The following is a 27594-nucleotide window of genomic DNA, read 5'->3' as shown; positions in this document are numbered from 1 at the left end:
GAACATTCTAAATTTAAAATATTCTGATTGTGTTCCTAAAAAAAACACCTACATATTTGGGAATATTTATTGGGCTTTACATCATAAATTGTAATTAAAGTATCCCCCATGTGTCAACAACCTTGTAATTAAAATAGAAGTTTTCATCTCTTAGACTTAAAAAAATTGTGGTAACCCAGTTCGAAGATGGATTCAACAAGATTTATTTAAAACTAAAATAGCTGCTTACAGACTATCCTCTGTATCATAGACTCGCCTAAAAAATGGACAGACAGCAACAGAAAAACACATTGCTTGTCATTTTAATTCTCCGTCCCATTCCCACTCTGACCTCGGCCCCTTACGTTGTTTCAATGAAGCTCAAAGGAAGCTCGAAGAACAGCACCTCATTTTTCGATTAGGCACTTTCCAACCTTCTGGACTCAGCACTGATTTCAATAACTTCAGATCATAACCACCGCTCCCATTTTTTCGGACAGCAGGTGCTGGTAACGGTTCTGCCATCGACCTGTAACATTAACTCTGTTTTTCTCTCTACACAGATGCTGCCTGACCTGCTGAGTATTTCCAGCATTTTCTGTTTTTATTTCAGAAAATCATGGGCGGGTTGGGGGGGCGGGGTAGCCTGATGCAATTGCACAAGCTGCACCCATTTATACCAGGAACTGACCGGCCTGACCAGCAGAAGTCGCTCAAAAGACAGCTGAGGAAATTTTAAAGGTTTTTTTTGGAGCGTTTGAAAATAGTAGGATGGGGGATGCTTTTGATTACAAGGATGTTGACACATGGGGGATACTTTAATTACAATTTATGATGTAAAGTCCAATAAATATTCCCAAATGTGTAGGTGTTTTTTTTGAGAAACACAATCAGAATATTTTAAATTTAGAATGTTCTACTTGTTTTTCAGCAGTGTTGCACATTAACAGTACACAGTATAATGTCATGAAATCTTCTATCCAAAATTAAATGTGTTTGGCCAATCTCAATCTAGTTTCCACATCAATAAACTGCCCCGAATTGATAGTCTCACTCACACCCTGGTGTGGGAAATGGAAAAATATCACAGTGAGGCATTACTGGATGCTCTTCTAAGGTTTGACCACAGATACACTGTTGGGACAGTGAAGAGGGAGTATTGTTCTTCATCTAACAATGCTGCACTTGACTTGGAAGTGCTTGATGCTGACTCTAGGGGCCCGATGTTAGCAGGGCTGCGGGTTCTTGGCGGGGGGGCTATCGGGCGCATGGGTAACGCGCTCGGTTAAATTAGTCAGCTTCCCGCACGATCGTAGCATCCAATCCACTAATTGGATCCACTTCCCTGCTCCTCCGGGTTCCCCACTGCTGATCTGCGCGTCGGGCGGGCTGCGCATGCGCAGAAAGATCTGTCAGCTGGAGGAGCTCTTTTTAAAGGGGCAGTCCTCCACTGACAGATGCTGCAACAAATAGAAAAAATTACAGCATGGAGCAGCCCAGGGGGAAGGCTGCTCCCAGTTTAATGATGCCTCACCCCAGGTATCAATACATGGGGTGAGGAGGAGGGGGAGGACAGAGATCTTCCTCCCGGCGTGCGGGAGGAAGCGGCCTGCCTCTGCCACCAGGAAGGCCTGGCTCGAGGTGGCAGAGGAGGTCACCAGAGCAACCAACATATCGCCCACCTGCACACCGTGCAGGAGGCGCTCCAATGACCTCAGTCGGTCAGCCAAAGTGAGTACACATAGTCTTTCCCCTACACTCCGTCTGCCACATCATTGCCCCCATCCCACATCTCCTTCAGCACTGCCAACACAACTCTGTCACATCACCCCTCATACCCACTCAAACCCCATCCTCATCTTACCTGCACCTACTCACCTCGCCAGTACTCATCCCGCCACTACCACTCAACCCAATCCTCATACAATCTCATGGCTCTATCTCATACTCACCCTCTCGTGCATCCAGCCTCACTCAACCTGCCACTACCTGTGCTGCAGCCACAGGGCATGCATCACATATGTGCAGTAGGTAGCGTAAGGCAAACGTGTCGTGAGCATGAAGGGGATGCACAAGGGTGTTTGAGGGTTTGTCATGGGTGTTACTTATATTGAATTTCTGACCAACTCACATTACATATTATATTGGCACCACTACTGCCATGTATTCGCGAATCCTGTCTGGTTTGTGCAATAATGCCCTCTCCTGAGGATCACTATGAGGACCCACAACTGATGCCACCCATTGTGTCACTGCAGAGTGGGTGTCGGTGTATTTGCAGGGCTCTTCTGCGCAGACGACTGAGAGACATCGGCGGTGTCCCCGGTTGCACCCTGGAAGGCTGTGGAGGAGAAGTTCGGGAAGGCAGTGGTGACTTTGACAGCGACAGGTAAGAAGATGGTGCTCAGGCCAGCCAGGAGCAGCTCGGCATGAAAGAGGCTGCAGATGTCCACGGCTACATGTCGAGTGACTCTGAGCCTCCGTGTGCACTGCTACTCAGAGAGGTCCAGGAAGCTGAGCCTCGGTCTGTGGAACGTGTGGCGAGGGTAGTGCCCTCTGCGACGCATCTCTCTCTGCGGTAGCCCTCCCTCCTGCTAAACAGGTGGATGTGTCACAGCACTCTGTTGTGGAGCTCCACGTGTCAGAGGTGGACGGCGAGGCTGGTGATACTGTTCGCCCTCCGAGGAAGTCATGACTGCAGCTACGGCGGCCCCCATCCGCAAGATGTACTTCTGAGGGGGTCCGCAAGGTAGGTACATGTCTCTGGACCCCGGGTTAAGTGTGCAGGTTGGTAACTTTGACTGTCAGGAGGAGGGTGGTGGAGGCCAAACTTTGACCCAAGTACCAGAGTGGCCTCCTGCAATGGATGAGGGTCCCCCCCCACCCCCCACCTGTCAAATGGACCTTTGCAGCTGCCACAGGCTGACAGCTGCAACACGTCCATTTGACCTGGGAGTGTTTCCCCCAGTGTGGGAAACAGTCCCAGTTTGCTCTAAAATCCCACCTCTCCTCACATAATCCCTTAATCAGGTCAGTTAATGACCTGAAATACCTAAATAAATACTTTCAAGTGGCATCCCGCTGGCTTTAATTGCCAGATCTTCGACCTCAACTCCACTTTCCTGCCCTATCCCCATATCCCTTGATTCCCCTAGAGTCCAAAAATCTATCTATCTCAGCCATGAATATACTCAATGACTTTGGAATTCTCTATCTCAGAGAATGCTAAGATTCACAACCCTCAGAGTGAAGAAATTCCTTCTCATCCTGAGCCCTTATCCTGAGACCATGCCCTCTAGTTCTGGCCTCTCCCGCCAAGGGAAACAACCTCTCAGCATCTACCCTGTCAAGCCCCCTCAGAATCTCATATGTTTCAATGAGATCACCTCTCAATCTTCTAAACTCGAGAGTATAGGCCCATTTTACTCAACCTCTCCTCATAGGACAACCCTCTCATCCCAGGAATTAATCTAGTGAACATCCGTTGCACCGCCTCGAAGGCAAGTATAACCTTCCTTAGATAAGGAGGCCAAAACCTGTACACAGTACTCCAGGTGAGGTCTCATCAAAGCCCCATACAATTGTGGATGATTGGACCGTTTGATTGGTTGAAGTTACGACACTCTTATGACATGCTGAAACTTAATGATTAGGATTTCTAAAAGTAATAGAAGATCCGAAGCAACGTTTTGCATAATGTACAAGCCAGTGCAATCATCCACAATCCAAGGGGAAGAGAGGCAGATTTCTGAGATTAAACAGACGCAAAGAACATATTACAATGCAATTGTCTCTATCTTTAAGAGAAGCTACTTAAAGGGGAAGTAATGACTTGGGGGCATTTTTGTTCAAAGTGCTCTATTTAATGAAAAACATGGTAATTTTATAGAGATTTTGTTTCACTGTTCTTAAAATTTCTTGACTCTTGAGCTGCTCTACTAATTGCTCAGTGACATCACCATCAGAAAACATCCCCCCTGCACCCTGCAGCAATTCCAATAGATACAGTGCTGCAATACAGCAAGTACCACCCAGCTGTGGATGTAGATTTCATGTAAATTACAACCAGCTGATATAGCTGAGCTTGAGCACTGAGGTTGGGAAAGACAGAGAGTGAGCCTCTAACGGAGTGAAGAGCTAATAGAATGAGGACACTCAATTGGGAATTTGGTGAATGTGGGTATTAGGTGCAGAGGGGGAAAGGAGGTGCTAAGTGATTTAAACCAAAGAACTATAGACTAAGACTAAGTGGAACATAAAGGGAGCTGCACGAGGAATCAAAACAAGGTAAGGAGGACTGCCGAGGGTAAGTCAGAAAGTATTTAGTTCATTGGTTAGTGTTTTTAGTTTTTAAGTGATTACTGGGGATAAAAGGAGCGGGAGCGGAGGCCCGAGAGCAGAACGGGGACATAAAGCTGAGACTAACGCAAACACAGGCAGAAGTTTGAAAGAGTGACATCAGAGGACAGCGGGTTGGTCACTGGTTGGTGAGTAATACATTTGTTTGCTCTCTAAGCTAGGGGAATGGTTTAAACTAGGAACCTACAACTTGCTAATACTTTATTAAATTAATAACTTAAACTAGATAAATTAATTATAAAAAAACTGAAAATAAACCAAGTGAATTAATTACATAAAAACTTTAATTAAATAAATAAATAAAACAAGGTTAGACAGAGATGGCAGTGCAGGTGGTGTGCCGTAACTGCAGCATGTGGGAGTTTATGGAGAGTAGCGTGATCCCAGGCAACCATATCTACAGTAGGAGTCTACAACTCGAGGAACTTCAGCTCAGCGTTGTTGAGTGGAGTCCGCGGTGCAGACACTGCGATGCATCAGGGAATGGGAGAATTACCTGGACACTTTGAGCCAGGAGGCAGCCACACCCCTTAGGTTAGGCAGTGGTTTAGATTTGGTTAGTGGTCAGGGACAGGAGGACGTGACTGAGTCAGGCAGGTAAGGGGATCTCAGATGCAGTGGTGTCCAACAGGTACAAGGTAAGTGCTACCTGTATAGATGAGAATAAAGACTGCAGGGAGGATGGGCTAACTGACCAAGGCATCATGGTACAGGAGGCCATTCAAGTGGGGGGAGTAAAAAGGAATGTGGTAGTCGTAGGGGATTGCATATGCAGGGGGATAGACCAGGAGTCCCGAAGGCTGTATTGCCTGTCTGGTGCCAGGGTTAAGGACATCTCCTCGTGGCTGGAGAAGAACTTGAAGCAGGAAGGGGAGAATCCAGTTGTCGTCGTCCACGTAGGAACCAATGACATAGGTAGATCTAGGAATGAGGTTCTGCTGATAGAGTTTGAGGAGCTAGGGTTCAAATTAAAAAGCAGAACCTCAAAAGGTAATAATCTCTGGATTACTATCTGAGCCACAGCAAATTGATGTAGGGATAAACAGATTAGATGGTTAAATGCGTGGCTGAAAGAGTGGTGTGGGAAGCAGGAGTTTCATTGGGGCACTTGCATCAGTACTGGGGAAAGAGGGAGCTGTTCCATTGGGACGGGCTCCACTTAAACTGGGCTGGGACCAGTGTCCTGGCGAATCGAATAACTAGGGCGATAGATAGGGCTTTAAACTAATAAGAGGCGGGGAGAGTTCAGGTAAGGGTAAATTTATAAGTCTAAAGAGAAAAGTCAAAGCTGTCGAGCAGAGTAGAGATTTGGGTAAAAACAAGCAGAGTGTGTCAGGAAGGGACAGAGACTTTAACAAGGTAATAGGGCATTAGTGACCAAGGTCACATCAGGGAAAAATAGTAAAAAGTTAAAATTAAAGGCGCTATATCTGAATTCATGGGGCATTCGTAACAAGATGAATTAATGCCACAAAGAGAGATAAATGGGTTTGATCTAGTAGCCATTACTGAGATGTGGTTGCAGGGTGACCAAGGTTGGGAACTAAATATTCCAGGGCGCTTGACTTTTAGAAAAGATAGGCAAAATAGAAAAGGAGAGCGGGGGTAGCCCTGATAATAAAAGATGAGATAAAGACAGTAGTGAGAAAGGATCTTAGCTCAGAAAATCAGGATGTAGAACTGGGTGGAGCTAAGAAATAACAAGGGGCAGAAAACACTGGTGGGAGTAGTTTATAGGCACCTAACAGTAGTTATAGTGTTGGGCAGAGTATGAATCAGGAAATTAGAGGAGCATGTAACAAGGGTAATGAAATAATCATGGGGGACTTTAAACTTCATACAGACTGGGCAAACCAAATTGGCAAAAGTAGTTTGGAGGATGAGTTCATGGAATGCTTTCAAGATAGTTTTCTAGATCAATATGTTGAGGAACCAAGGAGGGAACAGGCTATTTTAACTCTATTGTGAAGTGAAAGGGTTAATTAGTAATGTTATGGCTAAGGATCCTCTGGGGAGGAGTGATCAACAGTTCCGACAGGCCACAGTGAAAAATCGCATAGACCTCCTCAGAAGACAAACACGGGTCGCAACCAACAGAGTACCCTTCGTCGTCCAGTACTTCCCCGGAGCGGAGAAACTACGCCATGTTCTTCGCAGCCTTCAACATGTCATCGATGACGATGAACACCTCGCTAAAGCCATCCCCACGCCTCCACTACTCGCCTTCAAACAGCCACCTAACCTCAAACAAACCATCGTTCGCAGAAAATTACCCAACTTTCAGGAGAACAGCGTCCACGACACCACACAACCCTGCCACGGCAACCTCTGCAAGACATGCCAGATCATCGACACAGATACCACCATCACACGAGAGGACACCACCCACCAGGTACATGGTTCATACTCCTGTGACTCGGTCAACGTTGTCTACCTCATACGTTGCAGGAAAGGATGCCCCAGAGCATGGTACATCGGCGAGACCATGCAGACACTGCGATAACGGATGAACGGACACCGCACAACAATCGCCAGACAGGAGGGTTCTCTCCCAGTCGGGGAACACTTCAGCAGTCAAGGACATTCAGCTTCCGATCTTCGGGTAAGTGTTCTCCAAGGCGGCCTTCAAGACACACAACAACCCAAAATCTTCGAGCAGAAATTGATAGCCAAGTTCCATACCCATGAGGACGGCCTCAACCGGGATCTTGGGTTCATGTCACGCTACATGTAACCCCACCTGACGTAGAGTCATCCAGACTCAAGTAGTAGTTGGCTTGTTCTCCATACACAGATGCGGCCGGGCCTGCTACGATTTCCAGCGAAAAAAAGTTATCTGTTTATAATACAACTGGTCATTCTCTCTCTCTCTTTCTGGTCTCTCTCTCTCTCTGTCTTTCTGATTTGACCTCTTGTGACCCCACCTCAGTATTCTTGGATGTAATGTTTCCCTGACTAACCTGTCTGAACACCATTCACTCCTTTGATTGCTGTGATTATCTTTCTGCCGAGGTGTGATAAAGGGCAGTTAGAAAGATTATCTGTAATCACCAGGCATTGTTCTCTGACTATATATGCTGTGCCTTTATGCAACTCTTCACTCACCTGACGAAGGAGCAAAGCTCCGAAAGCTTGTGATTTCAAATAAAGCTGTTGGACTATAACCTGGTGTTGTGCGACTCCTTACATTTGTCCACCCCAGTCCATCACTGGCATCTCCACATCATTAAATTAGAATAGACGTGGGGGAGTGGCACTATGTTACTTCATTCTGAAAGCTATTTCCTGATGTTTGTGCATGAGTCATCTCTACACCAATATGTAATGGATGCCCAGGGTTGCCATTGGACCAGCTATATTTGGAAGTACATTTAAAGGGCGTAGTAGAAAGATTGCATTAACATTTTTCAGGTAGTTTCTGCACTAGGTTTGTTGATTTTTCTCCCCTGTTGCCACTTTAGTTTTCAGGACCACTATGGCAATTGTTTTGATGCTGCCTTTTCCCCTCCAACCCAATGGGTTTCCAAATGGAAGTCCCCCTATATCTTGATCTTTTTGGAGGAAGAGAACCAATAGAGGGATACCAGATGTGTCAGACTGCACCAGATGTTATCAGTACCCGCCCACCGAAACCTCGCACCACCATCGAAAGACAGGTACATATTCCTTCCCTAAACCTCTCCACCTCTCTCTCCTCCTTAAAATCTACCTCCTTGACCAAGCTTTTGGTCACCTGTCCTAATATCTGTGTGTGTCTTGGTGTCAAATTTTGTTTGATAATCGCTCCTGTGGAGCGCCTTGGGATGTTTTAATACGTTAAAGGTGCTATATAAATGCAAGTTGTAGTTGTTGTCAGAGGATTAGTGCGTGCAGATGCTCCAATTTCTAAGCGAGGCCATGACAGTTGACACAATGGCACAAATGTGGTACGTGAAGGCTGGATTTACCTTAATGCTGAATGGCTCTCCCACACTACTGTACAAGAACGTGCTCGTCACCTGGAAAGCATGGTCACCATTTTAAATTTTCTTTTCCTTATTTTGTCAATACTAGTGTTACCAGTGCTCCTATAAACTTTCCTCTCTTGTTCCTCTGAGCTCCAACTATACGAACCTACATGATCTTTCTCCTCCTTGTGTTGAATTCAGGTCTAAATCCACTTTCTCCTATTCTATCACATAGAAGTTACAGCACATAAACAGGCAATTCGGCCCCACGGTCGATGCCGGTGTTTATGCTCCACACGACCCTCCTCCCATGCTACATCATCTAACCCTATCAGCATATCCTTCTAGTCTACAGGTGAGGTGGCTGAAGATTGGAGGGTAGCAAATGTTGTGCCTTTGTTTAAGAAGGGCAGCAGGGAAAAGCCTGGGAACTACAGACCGGTGAGCCTGACATCTGTAGTGGGTAAGTTGTGAGAGGGTATTCTGAGAGACAGGATCTACAGGCATTTGGAGAGGCAGGGACTGATTAGGAACAGTCAGCATGGTTTTGTGAGTGGAAAATCATGTCTCACGAATTTGATTGAGTTTTTTGAAGGGGTAACCAAGAAGATAGATTAGGGCTGTGCAGTAGACATGGTCTACATGGACTTCAGCAAAGCCTTTGACAAGGTACTGCATGGTAGGTTGTTACATAAGGTTAAATCTCACGGGATCCAAGGTGAGGTAGCCAATTGGATACAAAATTGGATTGACGACAGCAGACAGAGGGTGGTTGTAGAGGGTTGTGTTTCAAACTGGAGGCCTGTGACCAGCGGTGTGCCTCAGGGATCGGTGCTGGGTCCGCTGTTATTTGTTATTTATATTAATGATTTGGATGAGAATTTAAGAGGCATGGTTAGTAAATTTGCAGATGACACCAAGATTTGTGGCATTGTGGACAGTGAAGAAGGTTATCTAGGATTGCAACGGGATCTTGATAAATTGGGCCAGTGGGCCGATGAATGGCAGATGGAGTTTAATTTAGATAAATGTGAGGTGATGCATTTTGGTAGATCGAATCGGGCCAGGACCTACTCCGTTAATGGTAGGGTGTTGGGGAGAGTTATAGAACAAAGAGATCTAGGAGTACAGGTTCATAGCTCCTTGAAAGTGGAGTCACAGGTGGATAGGGTGGTGAAGAAGGCATTCGGCATGCTTGGTTTCATTGGTCAGAACATTGAATACGGGAGTTGGGATGTCTTGTTGAAGGCCACACTTGGAATACTGTGTACTGTTCTGGTCACCCTATTATAGAAAGGATATTATTAAACTAGAAAGAGTGCAGAAAAGATTTACTAGGATGCTACCGGGACTTGATGGTTTGACTTATAGGGAGAGGTTGGATAGACTGAGACATTTTTCCCCTGGAGAGTAGGAGGTTTAGGGGTGATCTTATAGAAGTCTATAAAATAATGAGGGGCATAGATAAGGTAGATAGTCAAAATCTTTTCCCAAAGGTAGGGGAGTCTATAACGAGGGGCCATAGATTTAAGGTGAGAGGGGAGAGATACAAAAGGGTCCAGAGGGGCAATTTTTTCACTCAAAGGGTGGTGAGTGTCTGGAACGAGCTGCCAGAGGCAGTAGTAGAGGCGGGTACAATTTTGTCTTTTAAAAAGCATTTGGACAGTTACATGGGTAAGATGGGTATAGAGGGATATGGGCCAAGTGCAGGCAATTGGGACTAGCTTAGTGGTATAAACTGGGCGACATGGACATGTTGGGCCGAAGGGCCTGTTTCCATGTTGTAAACTTCTATGATTCTATGATTCTAGTCCTTTCTTCCCCATGTACTTATCTAGCTTCCCCTTAAATGCATTTATGCTATTCGCCTCATTCTAGCTCATGTTTCCTGCAACATCAAAGCTGTGGAACTCCTCCCCTATCATTCTTTCCTCTCTCTTACCACCTTATCATTTGGGTGCTCTCTCGATGTTTTTCTTCATGGCAAGTGCAAATGACCACTTCCCTAGACAAGTCAATGCTTCCTTTGAACCGAAAGGTGGCCTAATATGCAAAGTAATCTGGGAGGCAGTGTGCTATGGGGAAGCAACAACCCAATTTATCGTCAGTATATATCGACTGACAAATAACATTAGGACAGAATGTATATCGCCGGCTACAACTACAAATCAGGTTTATTAAGAAACAAAGTTAGCGGAAGCAAAAGTCAAATAGCAGCAGATAATGGTTCACTTAACATAACTTCTATTGTTATCTAACAGATTTTAAGGACCTTTAGTAGTTCTCTGCAATACTTTAAATAACTTGTGTCCCTGATGAAAAGCTTTCACTTAAGAAAAATGAACTCACAAAATCTTTGGTTTGCCTCTGCCCACGTGGCAGTACAATAAAAGGGAAGTCATGAACTAGCAAAAGACCCTAATAGTCAGGTGAGCCCTGAGCATGGGCCAATACCAGTATCAGACAGCTTGGACAAATTGAAACAGCAACAAAAAATGGTGGAAAAACTCTGCAGGTCAGGCAGCATCGGTAGACAGTACAGACAAGTTGACGTTTCAGGTGTGGGCCCTTCATCAGAACTGGAGGATGGTACAGATGAACAGCATTTAAAAAGGAACAGGATGAAAGGAAAGGGAAGGAAAGAGAAAACATGCCTGCCATTTAACCATCTCCTGTTTGCCACTCAAGCACTTTACAGGTCATTTTATTTTGTGTATGTGTTCGTTCTTTGTTTCCTGTTCCTTTTTTAAGTGCTGCTCATCTGTAGTATTTTCCAGTTCTGATGAAGGCTTCACATTTGAAACATTAACTTGTCCGTTCCCTCCATAGATGCTGTCTGACCTGCTGTGCATAATTTCAGATTTCCAGCATCTGCTGTTTTTTTTCCCCCTTTCTGTTTATCCTGGATAAAGTGCCTTCTACAACACACAATTAGAGGTATACGGGATTGTTAAGGTCATAGAAATAGTTAACCCGGAATATCCTCGAAGCCTTTCCATCATCTACAAGGCACAAGTCAGGAGTGGAATACTCCCTACCTAACAGCACTGTGGGAGAACCTTCAACACACAGACGGCAGCGGTTCAAGAAGGCGGCTCACCACCACCTTCTCAAGGGCAATTCGAGATGGGCAATAAATGCTGGCCTTGCCAGCAACGCCCACATCCCATGTATTACTTCAAATTAATGAATGACTTCAAATTAAACTGCGGGGGTAGAACTAGGGAACGTAGGTTCAAACCAGTAAAAGGTAACTTTAGGAATATCATCAGGAAATTCTTCACACAAAGAGTGATCAATGTGTGAAATAAACCTCCAGATAGAGTAGTGTAGGCAAAAATCCCTGGCATCATTTAAGGAACAATTGGGTGCTGCAGTGGGGCAGACTTTAGAATCTTTCTGGATTGATGAGCTAAGATGGATGGATGAACTAAGAATGATTTTCCTTTTCTGTAAATTATCTTGTGAACATCCTTTTCCTTCATGACACAAATGGATTGGATAGGGTCCATGATAGTGTAAATTGTCTATGAGGTGTGGAAGGAATGGGCTTGAGGGACTAAGTGACGTTTCTGCCATGCATGCTTTATGTTCTTATGGCAGGCCCAGCAACACTACACAATCCTAAATGAGAGGTTAGGAAATCACAATGCATTTAAAGCCAACGGCACAAGTGCATTCCATACTCCAGCAGTTTTTTAAAAAACTTATTACGCACTGTAGCTATTTTTGCAGACTCTGACTGAGATTCCCAGGGAAGGACATTCTTGTTAAAAGCACCGATCTAGCAATACAAAGTTACCAACAGCATTAATGCTGCCTGCCCCGCCACAGTGGCAGGAGGTAAACATAGTAACAGTAGTAGGCCATTCAGCCCCTTGAGCCTGTTCTGCCATTCAATTAGATCATGGCTGTTATCTTAACTCCATCTACCCGGCTTAGTTCCATAACCCTGAATACCCTTGCCAAACAAAAATCTATCAATCTCAGTTTTGAAATTTTCAATTGACCCCCCAGCCTCAACAGCTTTTCGGAGAGAGTTCCAGATTTCCACTACTCTTTGTGTGAAGAAGTGCTTTCTGACATCATCCCTGAACAGCCTAGCTCTAATTTTAAGACTATGCCCCCTTGTTCTGGACTCCCCCACCAAAGGAAAGAATTTCTCGCTATCTACCCTATCAAATCTTTAATCATTTTAAACACTTCAATTAGATCAACCCTTAATCTTCCATATTCAAGAGAATAAAAGCCTAGTCTATGCAACCTGTCCTCATTTAGGGGGATAGAATATAAAAACAGGGAGGTATTGCTGCAGTTATATAAGGTATTGGTGAGACCGCACCTGGAATACTGCATACAGTTTTGGTGTCCATACTTAAGAAAAGACATACTTGCTCTCGAGGCAGTACAAAGAAGGTTCACTCGGTTAATCCCGGGGATGAGGGGGCGGACATATGTGGAGAGGTTGAGTAGATTGGAACTCTACTCATTGGAGTTCAGAAGAATGAGAGGCGATCTTATTGAAACATATAAGATTGTGAAGGGGCTTGATCGGGTGGACGTGGTAAGGATGTTCCCAAGGATGGGTGAAACTAGAACTAGGGGGCATAATCTTAGAATAAGGGGCTGCTCTTTCAAAACTGAGATGAGGAGAAACTTCTTCACTCAGAGGGTAGTAGGTCTGTGGAATTTGCTGCCCCAGGAAGCTGTGGAAGCTACATCATTAAATAAATTTAAAACAGAAATAGACAGTTTCCTAGAAGTAAAGGGAATTAGGGGTTACGGGGAGCAGGCAGGAAATTGGACATGAATTTAGATTTGAGGTTAGGATCAGATCAGCCACGATCTTATTGAATGGAGCAGGCTCGAGGGGCCGATTGGCCTACTCCTGCTCCTATTTCTTATGTTCTTATGTTCTCATGTTCTCATAATTTAATCCTTTTAGCCCCTTTAAACATCATGTAATGAAAACCGAATGCAGGAAACGACGACAGTGTCTTTGGCTAGGTTAATTAAATCTCACAATACAAGTGGCTGCATGTCCAGAATCATCATTAACAACTTGCACTTTTACAGTGACTTTAACACAGTAAAACATTTCAAAGCAGAGGTGAAACAAATAGTCGGACAGAATCAGTTAGTTAAATGTGAACTGCCGACACAGTTGTACTACTTTTTGGGAGGGTGTAAGAAAAAAAGAAAAAGAACTACTAATTTAAAGAATATAGCTTTTCCCACACTTACGCTGTTTGAACGCATTGTAGACATTGATGAGAGTAAAATGGTCACCCTCGGGATGTAGAAGAACTCTCCTGCGAATGGCTGCGGCTTCCTCCAAATGCTTGGGTGGCACGACAAAACACGGTAATGCTGAAGAAAAGAAAAATACCCAAGCTATAAGGATCTTAGATACTCTGCTCTAATATAATAATCAAAGCGCAATAGCCACTCAATTAGAATACCTGGTAACGATGGTTACGGCAAATCTCTGTCGGTAACCATCCATTCGGTTTGGGACCAGACAATTCTGCTTTGAGGAATGACTTCCTCCTGGTTTTTAGAAATTGCGGCTAGTTACTGGTTAAGAATTTTAACCAGCAATACAGGCCCGTTTTTTGTACCACTTCATCACAATATTAAAAGAACATTATGTTACTAATTAAAATGATTGACCGGTAGCTATTTATATCAAATCAAGCAAGTGGCAATCCCAAGGTGATAAATGGGAAGGTTGATAGCTAGACAAAAAAGTAAAAAGATTGCACACATGCATTTGATTCCTATTGTGTGGACATGCATTATCTCGCTTTAAAATATCCAGTCCAGTGCCAGACTGACAAAAAGTGGTCACTGCAAATCAAGTTACAGCACAGAAACAGGTCTTTCAGCCCATCTGCTCCATGCTGGCGTTTATGCTCCAGACGAGCCTCCTCCCACCCCTATTCAGCTATCAGCATAACAACAAACAACAACAACAACTTGCATTTATATAGCACATTTAACATAGTAAAACATCCCAAGGCGCTTCACAGGAGCGTTACCAAACAAAATTTGACACCGAGCCCCCTAAGGAGATATTAGGACAAGTGACCGAAAGCTTGGTCAAAGAGGCAAGTTTTAAGGAGCGTCTTAAAGGAGAGAGAGGTGGAGAGGTTTAGGGTTTAGGGCCCATGCAGCTGAAGGCACGGCAGCCAACGGGGAAGCGATAAAAATTGGGGATGCGCAAGAGGCAAGAATTTGAGGAATGGAGAGATCTCGGAGGGTTGTATGGCTGGAGGAGGTTACAGAGATAGGGAGAGGTGAGGCCATTGAGGGATTTGAAAACAAGGATGAGAATTTTAAAATCAAGGCACTGCTAGACCAGGAGCCAATGTAGGTCAGCGAGCATCGGGGTGATGAGTTTGAACGGGACTTGGTGCGTGTTAGGCTACGGGCAGCAGAGTTTTGGAGGGTGGAAGATGGTCAGCCAGGAGAGCATTGGAATAGTCAAGTCTAGAGGTAATAAAGGCACGGATGAGGGTTTCAGTAGCAGATGAGCTGAGACAGGGGCGGAGACGGGCGATGTTATGAAGGTGGAAGTAGGCGATCTTGGTGATGGAGCAGATATGTGGTTGGAAGCACATTTCAGGGTCAAATAGGACACCAAGGTTGCGAACGATCTGGTTCAGCCTCGGACAGAGGCCAGGGGGAGAGAGAGGGGTGGAGTTGGTGGCTAGGGAACGGTGTTTGTGGCGGGCTTCACTGTGGAGTGGCTATAGCCAGAAGTGAATGAAATTAACCCACAACCCCCCGCCCCCGGCCATAGCTGTGATATACAGGACCACCGCACCATTACCGTTAATCTGTTCCAGAAATGAAAATTATAGGGTTAGATTTTTCATCCATATGATTGGGTGGAAAGTCTAGCCTGAAAAGCTGGAGCAATACTGAACAACCACTAAGTGGGTATCTGAGACAAACAGCCTGCAAATTCTGTTCCCTTTTTGGCATGTGAATCTCACAATCAGGGCAGGGGATGGGAAAGAGGAAGGAAATTGGTGCAGAACCCATTTCCACCACGTGCCTGGCCCTTTCCACCCATGTGGAAAATCCTGGTGGGGACCAACCCCCTCTGTCATGATATCACAGTAAGAGGAGGGACCTAAGTGGGGCCTACATAGCCATTTCCCAACTGTTGATCTCAGAGAGATTGACAACCAACAGAAATGTGGCAACTGGACTGAGGAGCACATTGGGTGTCAAAGTTTCCTCTTTGGCCACCCCCTCCCCCGCTTTCCCTCCACACCCTGAAATTCTGGTCACGTCTTAGGACATGGGGGCTTGCACCCTTTATGCATATGACCCAGTCTCCAAATTTTGGGACAGGGCTATCACTGGGGCAGAATTCCCACCCAACCTCACTTCTGGCCACACCGCAGCCCAGTCGGAATTTCTGGGCTAATTTTATTTAGAATTGTAAAAATACTGTGGTATTGGTAGCAGAGGTTTCTCACATTTACTTTGTTTCCTGCAAAAAGGAGAAGCTATGAAGAAGAAAGGTTTTTTTGTTAGAAGTTCAATACCGTATTTATAATCTCCCCTATTGGCCTCCTTCAGCTTGGAGGTCACATGTGAAACTCATAGACATTGCCGTTTCCTCAGTCTATCAAAGGCGTTTACGCACGTACAAACTGACACACACACAATACCGTGAAAAGAGATAACTTTTTCATTTTCCTGCCCTCCTTCGAACAATTGTAGGAAAATCCCAAAATATTGCACTTCAAAGCAAATAAAACTTAAAAGCATGCCATTAGTAGCCGTGTTCACCACATACCGAAATGCCCGTTAACCACAACAAGGATAGAGATGAATGCGTGGCTGGAGAGATGGTGCAGGAGGGAGGGCTTTAGATTCCTGGGGCATTGGGATCAGCTCTGGGGAAGGTGGGACCTGAGGTGCAGGCCGGACGGGTTGCACCTCAACAGAGCTGGGACCAATGTCCTCATGGGGAAGTTCGCTAGTGCTGTCGGGGGAGGGGGGGCTTTTAAACAAATTTGGCAGGGAGATAGGCACCAGGATGTCGCAATGGAAAGGAGAAACAAGGGACACAAAAGATTGGGGGAGAAAGATAGCACTAGAGCAAGTAATAGTACACTATTAGGTGGGATCAGACTAAGAGAGAGTACAAGAAAGTCTAAGACTGGTTTGCAGTGCATGTGTGTAAATGCACAAAGTGTGGTAAACAAGGTTGGAGAGCTGCAGGCGCAAATAGCCACATGGGAATACGATGTTGTCGCGATAACGGAGACCTGGCTCAAAAAAGGGCAGGATTGGGAACTAAATATTCCTGGATACAAGGTGTTCAGGAAAGATAGGGAAGGAAAGGGTGGGGCGGGTGGCAGTATTGATTAAGGAGCATATTGCAGTGCTGGAGAGAGAGGATGTCCTGGAGGGGTCAAGGACAGAATCTATTTGGTTAGAGTTAAGAAATAAAAGAGGTGCCATTACACTACTGGGTGTAATGGGCCTTGGTGAGACCGCACCTGGAGTATTGTGTACAATTTTGGTCTCCTTACCCAAGAAAGGATATACTTGCCATAGAGGGAGTGCAATGAAGGTTCACCAGACTGATTCCTGGGATGGCGGGATTGTCGTATGAGGAGAGATTGAGTAGATTAGGCCTGTATTCTCTAGAGTTTAGAAGAATGAGGGGTGATCTCATTGAGACATACAAAATTCTTACAGGGCTCGACAGGGTAGATGCAGGAAGAATGTTTCCCCTGGCTGGGGAGTCTAGAAACAGGGGTCACAGTCTCAAAATAAGGGGTAGGCCATTTAGGACTGAGATGAGGAGAAATTTCTTCACTCATAGGGTGGTGAATCTTTGGAATTTTCTACCCCAGAGGGCTGTGGAGGCTCAGTCATTGAGTACATTCAAAACAGAGATCGATAGATTTCTAGATAGTAAAGGCATCAAGGGATATGGGGATAGTGCAGGAAAATGACGAAGTAGAAAATCAGCCACGATCTTGTTGAATGGCGGAGCGGGCTCGAGGAGCTGGATGGCCTAATCCTGCTCCTATTTCTTACGTTCTTATGTATTCTATAGGCCACCAACTAATGGGAAGGAGATAGAGGAGCAAATTTGCAGGGAAATTACAGAGAGGTGCAAAAGCTATAGAGTAGTAATAGCTAGGACTTCAACTATCCTACTATAGACTAGGATAACAATAATAATAAGGGACAAAGAGGGGGAGGAATTTCTGACACGTGTTCAGGATAACTTTCTTAACCAGAATGTTTCCGGCCCAACGAGGAAGGAGGCATTGCTGGACTTGGTTCTAGGGAATGAGATGGGCCAAGTGTCGGTGGGAGAGCATTTAGGGAGCAGCGATCAAAGGATCATAACGTTTGGAATAGCTATGGAAAAGGACTCTGACCACTCAAGTAAAAATACTCAATTGGAGGAGGGCCAATTTTAATGGGATGAGAACAGATCTGGCCCAGGTAAATTGGAATCAAAGATTGGCAGGCAAAACTGTAATTGAACAGTGGGCTGCCTTTAAAGAGATGGTTTGGGTACAGTCTAGGCACATTCTCACGAGGCAGAAAGGTGGGGCAAATAAAGCCAGAGTTCCCTGGATGACAAAAGAGATAGTGAGTAAGATGAAATGGAAAAAAGGGGCGTATGACAGATGTCATACGTTGATAACACAAGTGAGAACCAGACTGAATATAGAAAATTCAGAGGGGAAGTGAAAAAGGAAATAAGAGGGGCAAAGAGAGAGTATGAGATCAGTCTGGCGGCCAACATAAAAGGGAATCCAAAAGTCTTCGACAGGCATGTAAACAGTAAATGGGTAGTAAGAGAAGGGATGGGGCCGATTAGGGACCATAAAGGAGATCTACTCATGGAGGCAGAGGGGATGGCCGAAGTACTAAATCAGCACTTTGAATCTGTCTTTACCAAGGAAGATGATGCTGCCAGAGCCTCAGTAAAGGAAGATATAGTTGAGATACTGGATGGGCTAATAATTGATAAAGAGGAGGTACTAGAAAGGCTAGCTGTAATTAAAGTAGATAAGTCACCCAGTCTGGATGGGATGCATCATAGGTTGCTGAGGGAAGTAAGGGTGGAAATTATGGAGATACTGGCCATTATCTTTCAAACATCCGTAGATACGGGAGTGGTGCCAGAGGACTGGAGAATTGCAAATGTTACACCCTTGTTCAAAAAATGGTGTAAGGATAAACCCAGCAACTATAGGCCAGTCAGCTTAACCTCACTGGTGGGGTAACTTTGAGAAACGATAATCCGCACAGAATTAACAGTCACTTGGACGAGTGTGGATTGATTAGGGAAAGCCAGCACGGATTTGTTAAAGACAAATCATGTTCAACTAACCTGATAAGCTTTATGATAAGGTAACGGAGAGGATAGATGAGGGCAATGCAGTTGATGTGGTGTATATGGACTTTCAAAAAGCGTTTGATAAAGTGCTGCAAGGTAGGCTTATCATCAAGATTGCAGCCCATGGAATAAAGTGGGCAGTAGCAACAGGTAGTGAATCCCGGGGATGAGGGGGCGGACATATGAGGAGAGGTTGAGTAGATTGGGACTCTACTCATTGGAGTTCAGAAGAATGAGAGGCGATCTTATTGAAACATATAAGATTGTGAAGGGGCTTGATCGGGTGGATGCGGTAAGGATGTTCCCAAGGATGGGTGAAACTAGAACTAGGGGGCATAATCTTAGAATAAGGGGCTGCTCTTTCAAAACTGAGATGAGGAGAAACTTCTTCACTCAGAGGGTAGTAGGTCTGTGGAATTTGCTGCCCCAGGAAGCGGTGGAAGCTACATCATTAAATAAATTTAAAACAGAAATAGACAGTTTCCTAGAAGTAAAGGGAATTAGGGGTTACGGGGAGCGGGCAAGAAATTGGACATGAATTTAGATTTGAGGTTAGGATCAGATCAGCCATGATCTTATTGAATGGCGGAGCAGGCTCGAGGGGCCGATTGGCCTACTCCTGCTCCTATTTCTTATGTTCTTATGTAACATGGATACAGAATTGACTAAGGGACAGGAAACAGAGAGTAGTGATGAAGGTTGTTTTTTGGACTGTAGGGAGGTGTACAGTGGTGTCCTGCAGGCGTCGGTGCTGGGACCACTGCTTTTCTTATATATATTAATGACTTGGGCTTGGGTGTACAGGGCACAATTTCAAAATTTGCAGATGGCATAAAACTTGGAAGGGTAGTAAACAGCGAGGAGGATAACGATAGACTTCAAGAGGATTATAGACAGGCTGGTGGCATGGACGAACACGTAGTAGATGAAATTTAACACAGAAAAATGCGAAGTGATACATTTTGGTAGGAAGAACGAGGAGAGGCAATATAAACCAGAGGGCACAACTCTAAAAGGGGTACAGAAACAGAGAGATCTGGGGGTATATGTGCACAAATCGTTGAAGTTGGCAGGGCAGGTTGAGAAAGCGGTTAAAAAAGCATATGAGATCCTGGGCTTTATAAATAGAGGCATAGAGTACAAAAGTATGGAAGTCATGATGAACCTTTATAAAACACCGGTTCGGCCACAAATGGAGTATTGTGTCCAGTTCTGGGCACCGCACTTAAGGAAAGATGTGAAGGCCTTTGAGAGGATGCAGAAGAGATTTATTAGAATGATTCCAGGGATGAGGGGCTTTAGTTACGTGGATAGACTGGAGAAGCTGGGATTGTTCTCCTTGGATCAGAGACGGTTGTGAGGAGATTTGATAGAGGTATTCAAAATCATGAAGGGTCTAGACAGAGTAGATAGGGAGAAACTGTTCCCACTGGCGGAAGGGTCAAGAACCAGAGGACATAGATTTAAGGTGACTGGCAAAAGAACCAAAGGTGATATGAGGAAAAACCTTTTTGCACACTGAGTGGTTAGGATCTGGAATGCACTGCCCGAGGGGGTGGTGGAGGCAGATTCAATCATGGCCTTCAAAACGGAACTGGATAAGTACTTGAAAGGGAAGAATTTGCAGTGCTATGAGGATAAGGCGGGAGAGTGGAACTAGCTGGATTGCTCTTGCATAAACGCGGACTCGATGGACCGAATGGCCTCCTTCCGTGCTGTAACCTTTCGATGATTCTATCTTTCTCCATTACATCTCCGTTATTACGGTCAGTGCTCCTATGAACTTTCCTGTACACACTCAGCTTCAAACACATGAAAAGCAAGAGCATGCAAGATGTCAAGAGTTATTGCAGCCTTAGACTCAAACTAATTCTTTCCCAAGACCTCAGAAGTGTGGATCCTCCTACCTTTTTCAGTTATTCCTTTCTCCTACAAGCTAAAGGCTTTTAAAATCCAATCCTGCCACCACTTAAATCACTACAACCTGATTCATCTCATCTTTTATTCTTTTTAACCTGCCCTGGGAGTCTTGCCCCTTCACTTTAATTTTTTTCGAAAAAAATAAGGCCAGAGAACATAAACGGGATTTAATGAAAAGTGAAATTGATGACAGAAACTAGGAAAGAACTCTTCACTCAAAAAAGTGATAAATGTTTGGAATTATTTATTATGGGTGAGGTACTCAGGGCTGCTGTTAGCTGTGTAACGCACCACCTTTGGGGGAAAAAAAAAACAAAACTTGAGATTGAATTCCATTCACCACTAATCACCTAGCATTAAAGGAATGTTTCTAGGGTGGGACTATAAAAATGTGTGAAGAGCCCAGCATAGGAATGCAGGAATTCAAGGTATTTTTAATAATGAATCAGGGGAAAGTTGTTCTACTCCACAATCAGACAGATGCCTCATCAATCTTTTTAAAATGTGCAATGTTCAATCAGAGAGTGCATTTTTCATAGATAGGATCTGATGTACATTTAAAAGTGTACGTCAGTCTGACAGTAGGAGTAGGAAGGACAGCTGATAAACGCACTCCCTCTCTCTACCACTTCCTTCAACCAGCAACTACCCATGCTGTCAAAATACCTGGGATGAATCAAAATTTCTTCTAACTGAACAATGGTAAGGCCAAAGTCATAATTTTTATCCTCCACCATAAATTCCGCTCCCTTGCCAGTGACTTCATCCCCCTCCCCAACTATCTGCTCTGGCTGAACTAGACTGTGTGAAACCTTGGTGTCCTGTTCGACCCAGAGCTGAGCTTCAAAGCCCACTTCCTATCCACCATCAAGGCTGGTTACTTCAGCTTCCACCACATTGCCTGCCTCCACACCTACTTCACTCCATTGCCACTGAAACCCTTACCACGCTTTTGTCACCTCTAGACGTGATTTCTCCAACGTCCTACTTACTGGCTTCACGTCTTCCATAAACTCCAAATTGTTCAAAACTCAACTGCCTGTATCCCGTCCTGTTCATCAGTCACTCCCATCCTTGCTGACCTACGTTGGCACCCTGTCCACCAATGCACTGAATTTAAAATGCTTGTCCTTGTCTTCAAATCACTCCTTGGCCTCAGTCTAACCTATCTCTCCAAATTTCTGCTGCCTTGCATCCCTTAGTGCACCCTTGAGTCCTCTGACTCTGCTCTTTTGTTCATCGACCTCTCCATTCCATTTTCAGTGGCACAGCCTTCAGTTGCTAAGTCCCTACTCTTAGAATTCCCTTCTTAAATCCCTGTGCCTCTCCACTTCTCTTACCTTAAGAAACTTTTTGACTAAAGTTTCAGTCACCTCTCCTAACTCCTGCACGATAACGTGTCCATTTCCTTTATTCCTTCCATCTATTTTTCTCCCCCTTTGTAAAGTATTTTTCCTCATTAAAGGTATATAAGCAAGTTACTGCTTAAACACTTCAATGAAAAACCAATTTCCCACTTCCACCTTAAAGGATCAGGACAAAGATTGTTTAACCTATCTTATACGCAAAAAGATACATTTCAAATGGTGGAGATGAGGGCAGGGAGAGAAAGCACTTCAAAGACCTGCTCAAATGATATATTCAGTGGGTTGTCTCATGCAATAATCATCCTTTTAAGTAGTGAGACACATGCTGCCTCTGCCTGAATGCTTAGGAACATAGTTTTGGTTAACGGATGCATATGCATACACGCACAGTATTTAAAGTAAACTGTCCACAAACATGAGCTTTTGAGAGTAAATAAGATTAAATGTTCACAGAAAAATTGAATTAGTGATGTGAGGAGGCAGGAGTGGGTGTTCTACTGGGGGAATGGCAGACTGATGTATTTGGTCTTGATCAAGCTAAAAAAAATACACATCACAGTATAGATTTAAATGCCTTAAAAATATTATGCTGTGGAGATGCCGGTGATGGACTGGGGTGGACAAATGTAAGGAATCATACAAAACCAGGTTATAGTCCAACAATTTTATTTTAAAATCACAAGCTTTCGGAGATTATCTCCTTCGTCAGGTGAGTGAGTGAGTGAAAGGTTCTCAAATCGCATATCTTATATTAGGCTGGGACACGCTCACACCAATCAAAGGTGTCGTTGGTGTTCAGACAGGTTAGCCATGGAAAACAGTTCTGAATACACAATGGGTCAGATTACAAAGCCAGAGAAAGAGACCCGAAAGGCAGAGGAACACTTCTCACCACGATGGACGTCTCGGCACTCTACACCAGTATCCCCCACGATGACAGCATCGCTGCAACAGCCTCAGTACTCAACACCAACAACAGCCAATCTCCAGACGCCATCCTACAACTCATCCGCTTCATCCTGGATCACAATGTCTTCACCTTCGATAACCAGTTCTTTACCCAAATACACGGAACAGCCATGGGGACCAAATTCGCACCCCAATACACCAACATTTTCATGCACAAGTTCGAGCAGGACTTCTTCACTGCACAGGACCTCCAACCAACGCTATACACCAGATACATCGATGACATTTTCTTCCTATGGACCCACGACGAAGAATCACTGAAGAGACTACACGATAACATCAACAAGTTCCATCTCACCATCAAACTCACCATGGACTACTCCTCAGAATCGGTTTCTTTCTTGGACACACAAACCTCCATCAAAGACGGGCACCTCACTCTACCGCAAGCCCACGGACAACCTCACGATGCTCCACTTTTCCAGCTTCCACCCTAACCACGTCAAAGAGGCCATCCCCTCTGGACAGGCCCTACGAATACACAGGATCTGCTCAGACGAGGAGGAACGCGATGGACACCTACAGATGCTGAAAGACGCCCTCGTAAGAACGGGATATGACGCTCGACTTGTCGATCGACAGTTCCAACGGGCCACAGCGAAGAATCGCATAGATCTCCTCAGAAGACAAACACGGGACACAACCAACAGAGTACCCTTCGTCGTCCAGTACTTCCCCGGAGCGGAGAAACTACGCCATGTTCTTCGCAGCCTTCAACAAGTCATCGATGATGACGAACACCTCGCTAAGGCCATCCCCACGCCTCCACTACTCGCCTTCAAACAGCCACCTAACCTTAAACAGACCATCGTTCGCAGCAAATTACCCAGCTTTCAGGAGAACAGCGTCCACGACACCACACAACCCTGCCACGGCAACCTCTGCAAGACATGCCAGATCATCGACAAAGATATCACCAACACACGAGAGGACACCACCCACCAGGTACATGGTTCATACTCCTGTGACTCGGCCAACGTCGTCTACCTCTTACGTTGCAGGAAAGGATGCCCCGGAGCATGGTACATTGGCGAGACCATGCAGACACTGTGACAACGGATGAACAGACACCGCGCAACAATCGCCAGTCGGGGAACACTTTAGCAGTCAAGGACATTCAGCCACCGATCTTCAGGTAAGTGTTCTCCAAGGTGGCCTTCGAGACACACGACAACGCAAAATCGTCGAGCAGAAATTGATAGCCAAGTTCCGCACCCATGAGGACGGCCTCAACCGGGATCTTGGGTTCATGTCACGCTACACGTAACCCCACCAGCAGGGAAAAAAAGTTATCTGTTTTTAATACAACTGGACATTCTCTCTCTCTCTGCTTTTCGGGTCTCTTTCTCTCTCTGGCTTTGTAATCTGACCCATTGTGTATTCAGAACTGTTTTCCATGGCTAACCTGTCTGAACACAAACGACACCTTTGATTGGTGTGAGCGTGTTCCAGCCTAATATAAGATATGCGATTTGAGAACCTTTCACTCACTCACTCACCTGACGAAGGAGATAATCTCCGAAAGCTTGTGATTTTAAAATAAAATTTTTGGACTATAACCTGGTGTTGTAAGATTCCTTACATTAAAAATATTAAACACTGCACAAACTATGGAAACAGCAGCCCCCTATTGATTTTTGTGGAGATTCATTACTTGTCACCAGGATTGCTCTGATAGAGAAAAAAGGAGTTAAAGTGGACGAGGTAAAATTGGAGAAAAAAGCAACTTTAAATAATTTTTTTAAAACACAATTTATTCTCACCTATTATCATCGCAGCAATTGTTAACATCTCATTCACACAGTCAAATTCACAGGATGCAAGAAGAGCTTTGGCAAGCTGCGGATCCAGTGGGAATTCAGACATAATAATTCCAACTTCTGACAGGTTCCCGTCATCATCCAGAGCTGCCAAATAATCTAGGTCCTCTAGTGCCTGCATTAGAGCCTCTGGGGCTGAGGAGGGAAAGACAGAAATTATCACGTTGTGCTCTTTGTATTATTACAGGTGCCGAGTGGAGGTAATTGCACCTGGAAGAGGTCTCACGAAAACGGAAGCTGGTGGCTGCAATTATACTGAAGTATGAGGCATATATCAGTATAAATCAGACCTTTCCCAGAACTGAATGTATGCTCCAGTGAAGCCATCCCTTGGAATAGTGACTTGTTGGGCTCCACATTTTAACGTTACTCATTAATAGTACAGAAGTAAGATGAAAGACTTATAAGAGTTGTATTTCTGAGCATCAGCCCATCACGTCTGTGCTGGCTCTCTGATGGAGCTAACCAACGAGTCCCAATTCCCTCCTTTTCCCAATGCCCTTTTAATTTTTTTTCAAATATTTCACAACTTTCCTTTTAAAAGCTATTATAGATTCTGCTTCCACCAAGCCATTCCATATCCTAATAACTTAGTGCGTCAAAAAATTATTCTAAATCGGTCCCTTTTTTCTTTTGGTGATCTTAAATTGATGTCCTCTAGTTACCAACTCAATGACCAATGGAATTGATTTTACTCCATTTATCCGACCAAAACCCATCATAATTTTTACATCTGGCAAATCTCCTCTTAACCTTCTATGTTGCAGTGAAAAGAGCCACAGTTTCAATAGTCTTTCCTCATAACTAAAGCCTCTCATCCCTTGGATCCTCTTAGTAAATAAATCCCTTTTGAACCCACTCCATGGCCTCAACATCTTTCTAAAGTAAAGTGCCCAAAATGGGAAACGAGAGAGGAGATTTCCTTCTGTCAGCTCTCCAGATACAGGAACGGATATCGGGCAAACATGCATTCCAGCCCATGATTTTTCGGGCATTTAAATTAACAGAGACAAAATCATGCGCTGGAGGTGAGCAGTTTCTCGATATGCAACCCCAGCATGAGGCAGGTACACCAAAGTGTAAAAGCTCCCTCATAGCTCATGTGCAGCCTAGCCAATGATGTGTATAATAGGTTTAACATTATCTCTTTACTTTTGTACTCAATACCCTATAAAAAAGCCTAGAATCCCATTTTCTATGATTACAGTCTTACCGTCCCATTTTCAAAAATATGTCTATCTGATCCCAGTCGTCCACCCCTCAGATCCAACAGCGGTAGGACATTTTGGGACTACTGTAGCATCAGGTTATAACAAACTGGTATTATGGCTTTAGGGCTTTATACGACATAAGAGTAAGAGACATCATTAGCTACATCATTAAATAAATTTAAAACAGAAATAGACAGTTTCCGAGAAGTAAAGGGAATTAGGGGTTACGGGGAGCGGGCAGGAAATTGGACATGAATTTAGATTTGAGGTTAGGATCAGATCAGCCATGATCTTATTGAATGGCGGAACAGGCTCGAGGGGCCGATTAGTCTACTCCTGCTCCTATTTCTTATGTTCTTATGAGACAACATCATGACAACATTTTAACGTATGTGCCAAGAACCAATGAAGCGAGACCATATTTTACAGTGTGGAGGATGCTTATTAAGATTTTTCCCAACGTGGATATAAAGGCGTTTTTAAAAAGTTTCACTACAAGGGGTGATATCAATGTAATTAGTGGTAATGAGAGTTTTTAAAACAATATTTATTAACGACTTAGATGAAGGCATAGAAAGTCTCATATCTAAGTTTGCCGATGACACAAAGATTGGTGGCATTGTAAGCAGTGTAGATGAAAACATAAAATTACAAAACGATACTGATAGATTAGGTGAATGGGCAAAACTGTGGCAAATGGGATTCAATGTAGACAAATGTGAGGTCATCCACTTTGGATCAAAAAAGGATAGAACAGGGTACTTTCTAAATGGTAAAAAGTTAAAAACAGTGGATGTCCAAAGGGACTTAGGGGTTCAGGTACATAGATCATTGAAGTGTCATGAACAGGTGCAGAAAATAATCAATAAGGCTAATGGAATGCTGGCCTTCATATCTAGAGGACTGGAGTACAAGGGGGCAGAAGTTCTGGGCAACGCACCTTCGGAAGGACATATTGGCTTTGGAGGGAGTGCAGCGTAGGTTTACTAGAATGATACCCGGACTTCAAGGGTGAAGTTATGAGGAGAGATTACACAAATTGGGGTTGTATTCTCTGGAGTTTAGAAGGTTAAGGGGTGATCTGATCGAAGTTTATAAGATATTAAGGGGAACAGATAGGGTGGATAGAGAGAAACTATTTCCGCTGGTTGGAGATTCTAGGAGTCGGGGGCACAGTCTAAAAATTAGTGACAAACCTTTCAGGAATGAGATTAGAAAACATTTCTACACACAAAGGGTGGTGGAAGTTTGGAACTCTCTTCCGCAAACGGCAATTGATACGTGCTCAATTGCTAAATTTAAATGTGAGATAGATAGGTTTTTGGCAACCAAAGGTATTAAGGGATATGTGCCAAAGGCAGGTATGTGGAGCTAGATCACAGATCAGCCATGATCTTATCAAATGGCGGAGCAGGCACGAGGGGCTGAATGGCCTACTCCTGTTCCTATGTTCCTATATTCCTAAAACGCTATGGGAACTATAGAAAAAAATGACTGAGGATTGAGTAGCAAGACACATCTCAAAAGAAACAAGTGTATTTCAAAGTTTATCTGTAACTAATTTTTATATAATGGGATATTTTAAACTTATGATTGTATTCTACGCCAACATGCATATCATACAAAATG

General features: G+C 44.3%; 1 protein-coding gene across 1 annotated transcript in view; it reads right to left on the bottom strand.

The window, feature by feature from the left end:
* The window catches only part of LOC137316822 (putative pre-mRNA-splicing factor ATP-dependent RNA helicase DHX32), a 112018-nt gene that overhangs the window by 12159 nt on the left and 72265 nt on the right, over positions 1-27594 (bottom strand). The window contains exons 8-9 of the mRNA XM_067980695.1: positions 24698-24889; positions 13530-13655 (exon numbers count right to left, since the gene is read on the bottom strand). Of these exons, the coding sequence (XP_067836796.1) occupies positions 13530-13655; positions 24698-24889 (318 nt within the window). The remainder of the gene's footprint in view (positions 1-13529; positions 13656-24697; positions 24890-27594) is intronic.

Source organism: Heptranchias perlo, chromosome 1 (assembly GCF_035084215.1).
Source record: "Heptranchias perlo isolate sHepPer1 chromosome 1, sHepPer1.hap1, whole genome shotgun sequence".
Lineage (NCBI taxonomy): Eukaryota > Metazoa > Chordata > Chondrichthyes > Hexanchiformes > Hexanchidae > Heptranchias > Heptranchias perlo.
Note: the sequence above shows the minus strand (reverse complement) of the source record. Positions and strands in the feature narration are given on the sequence as shown.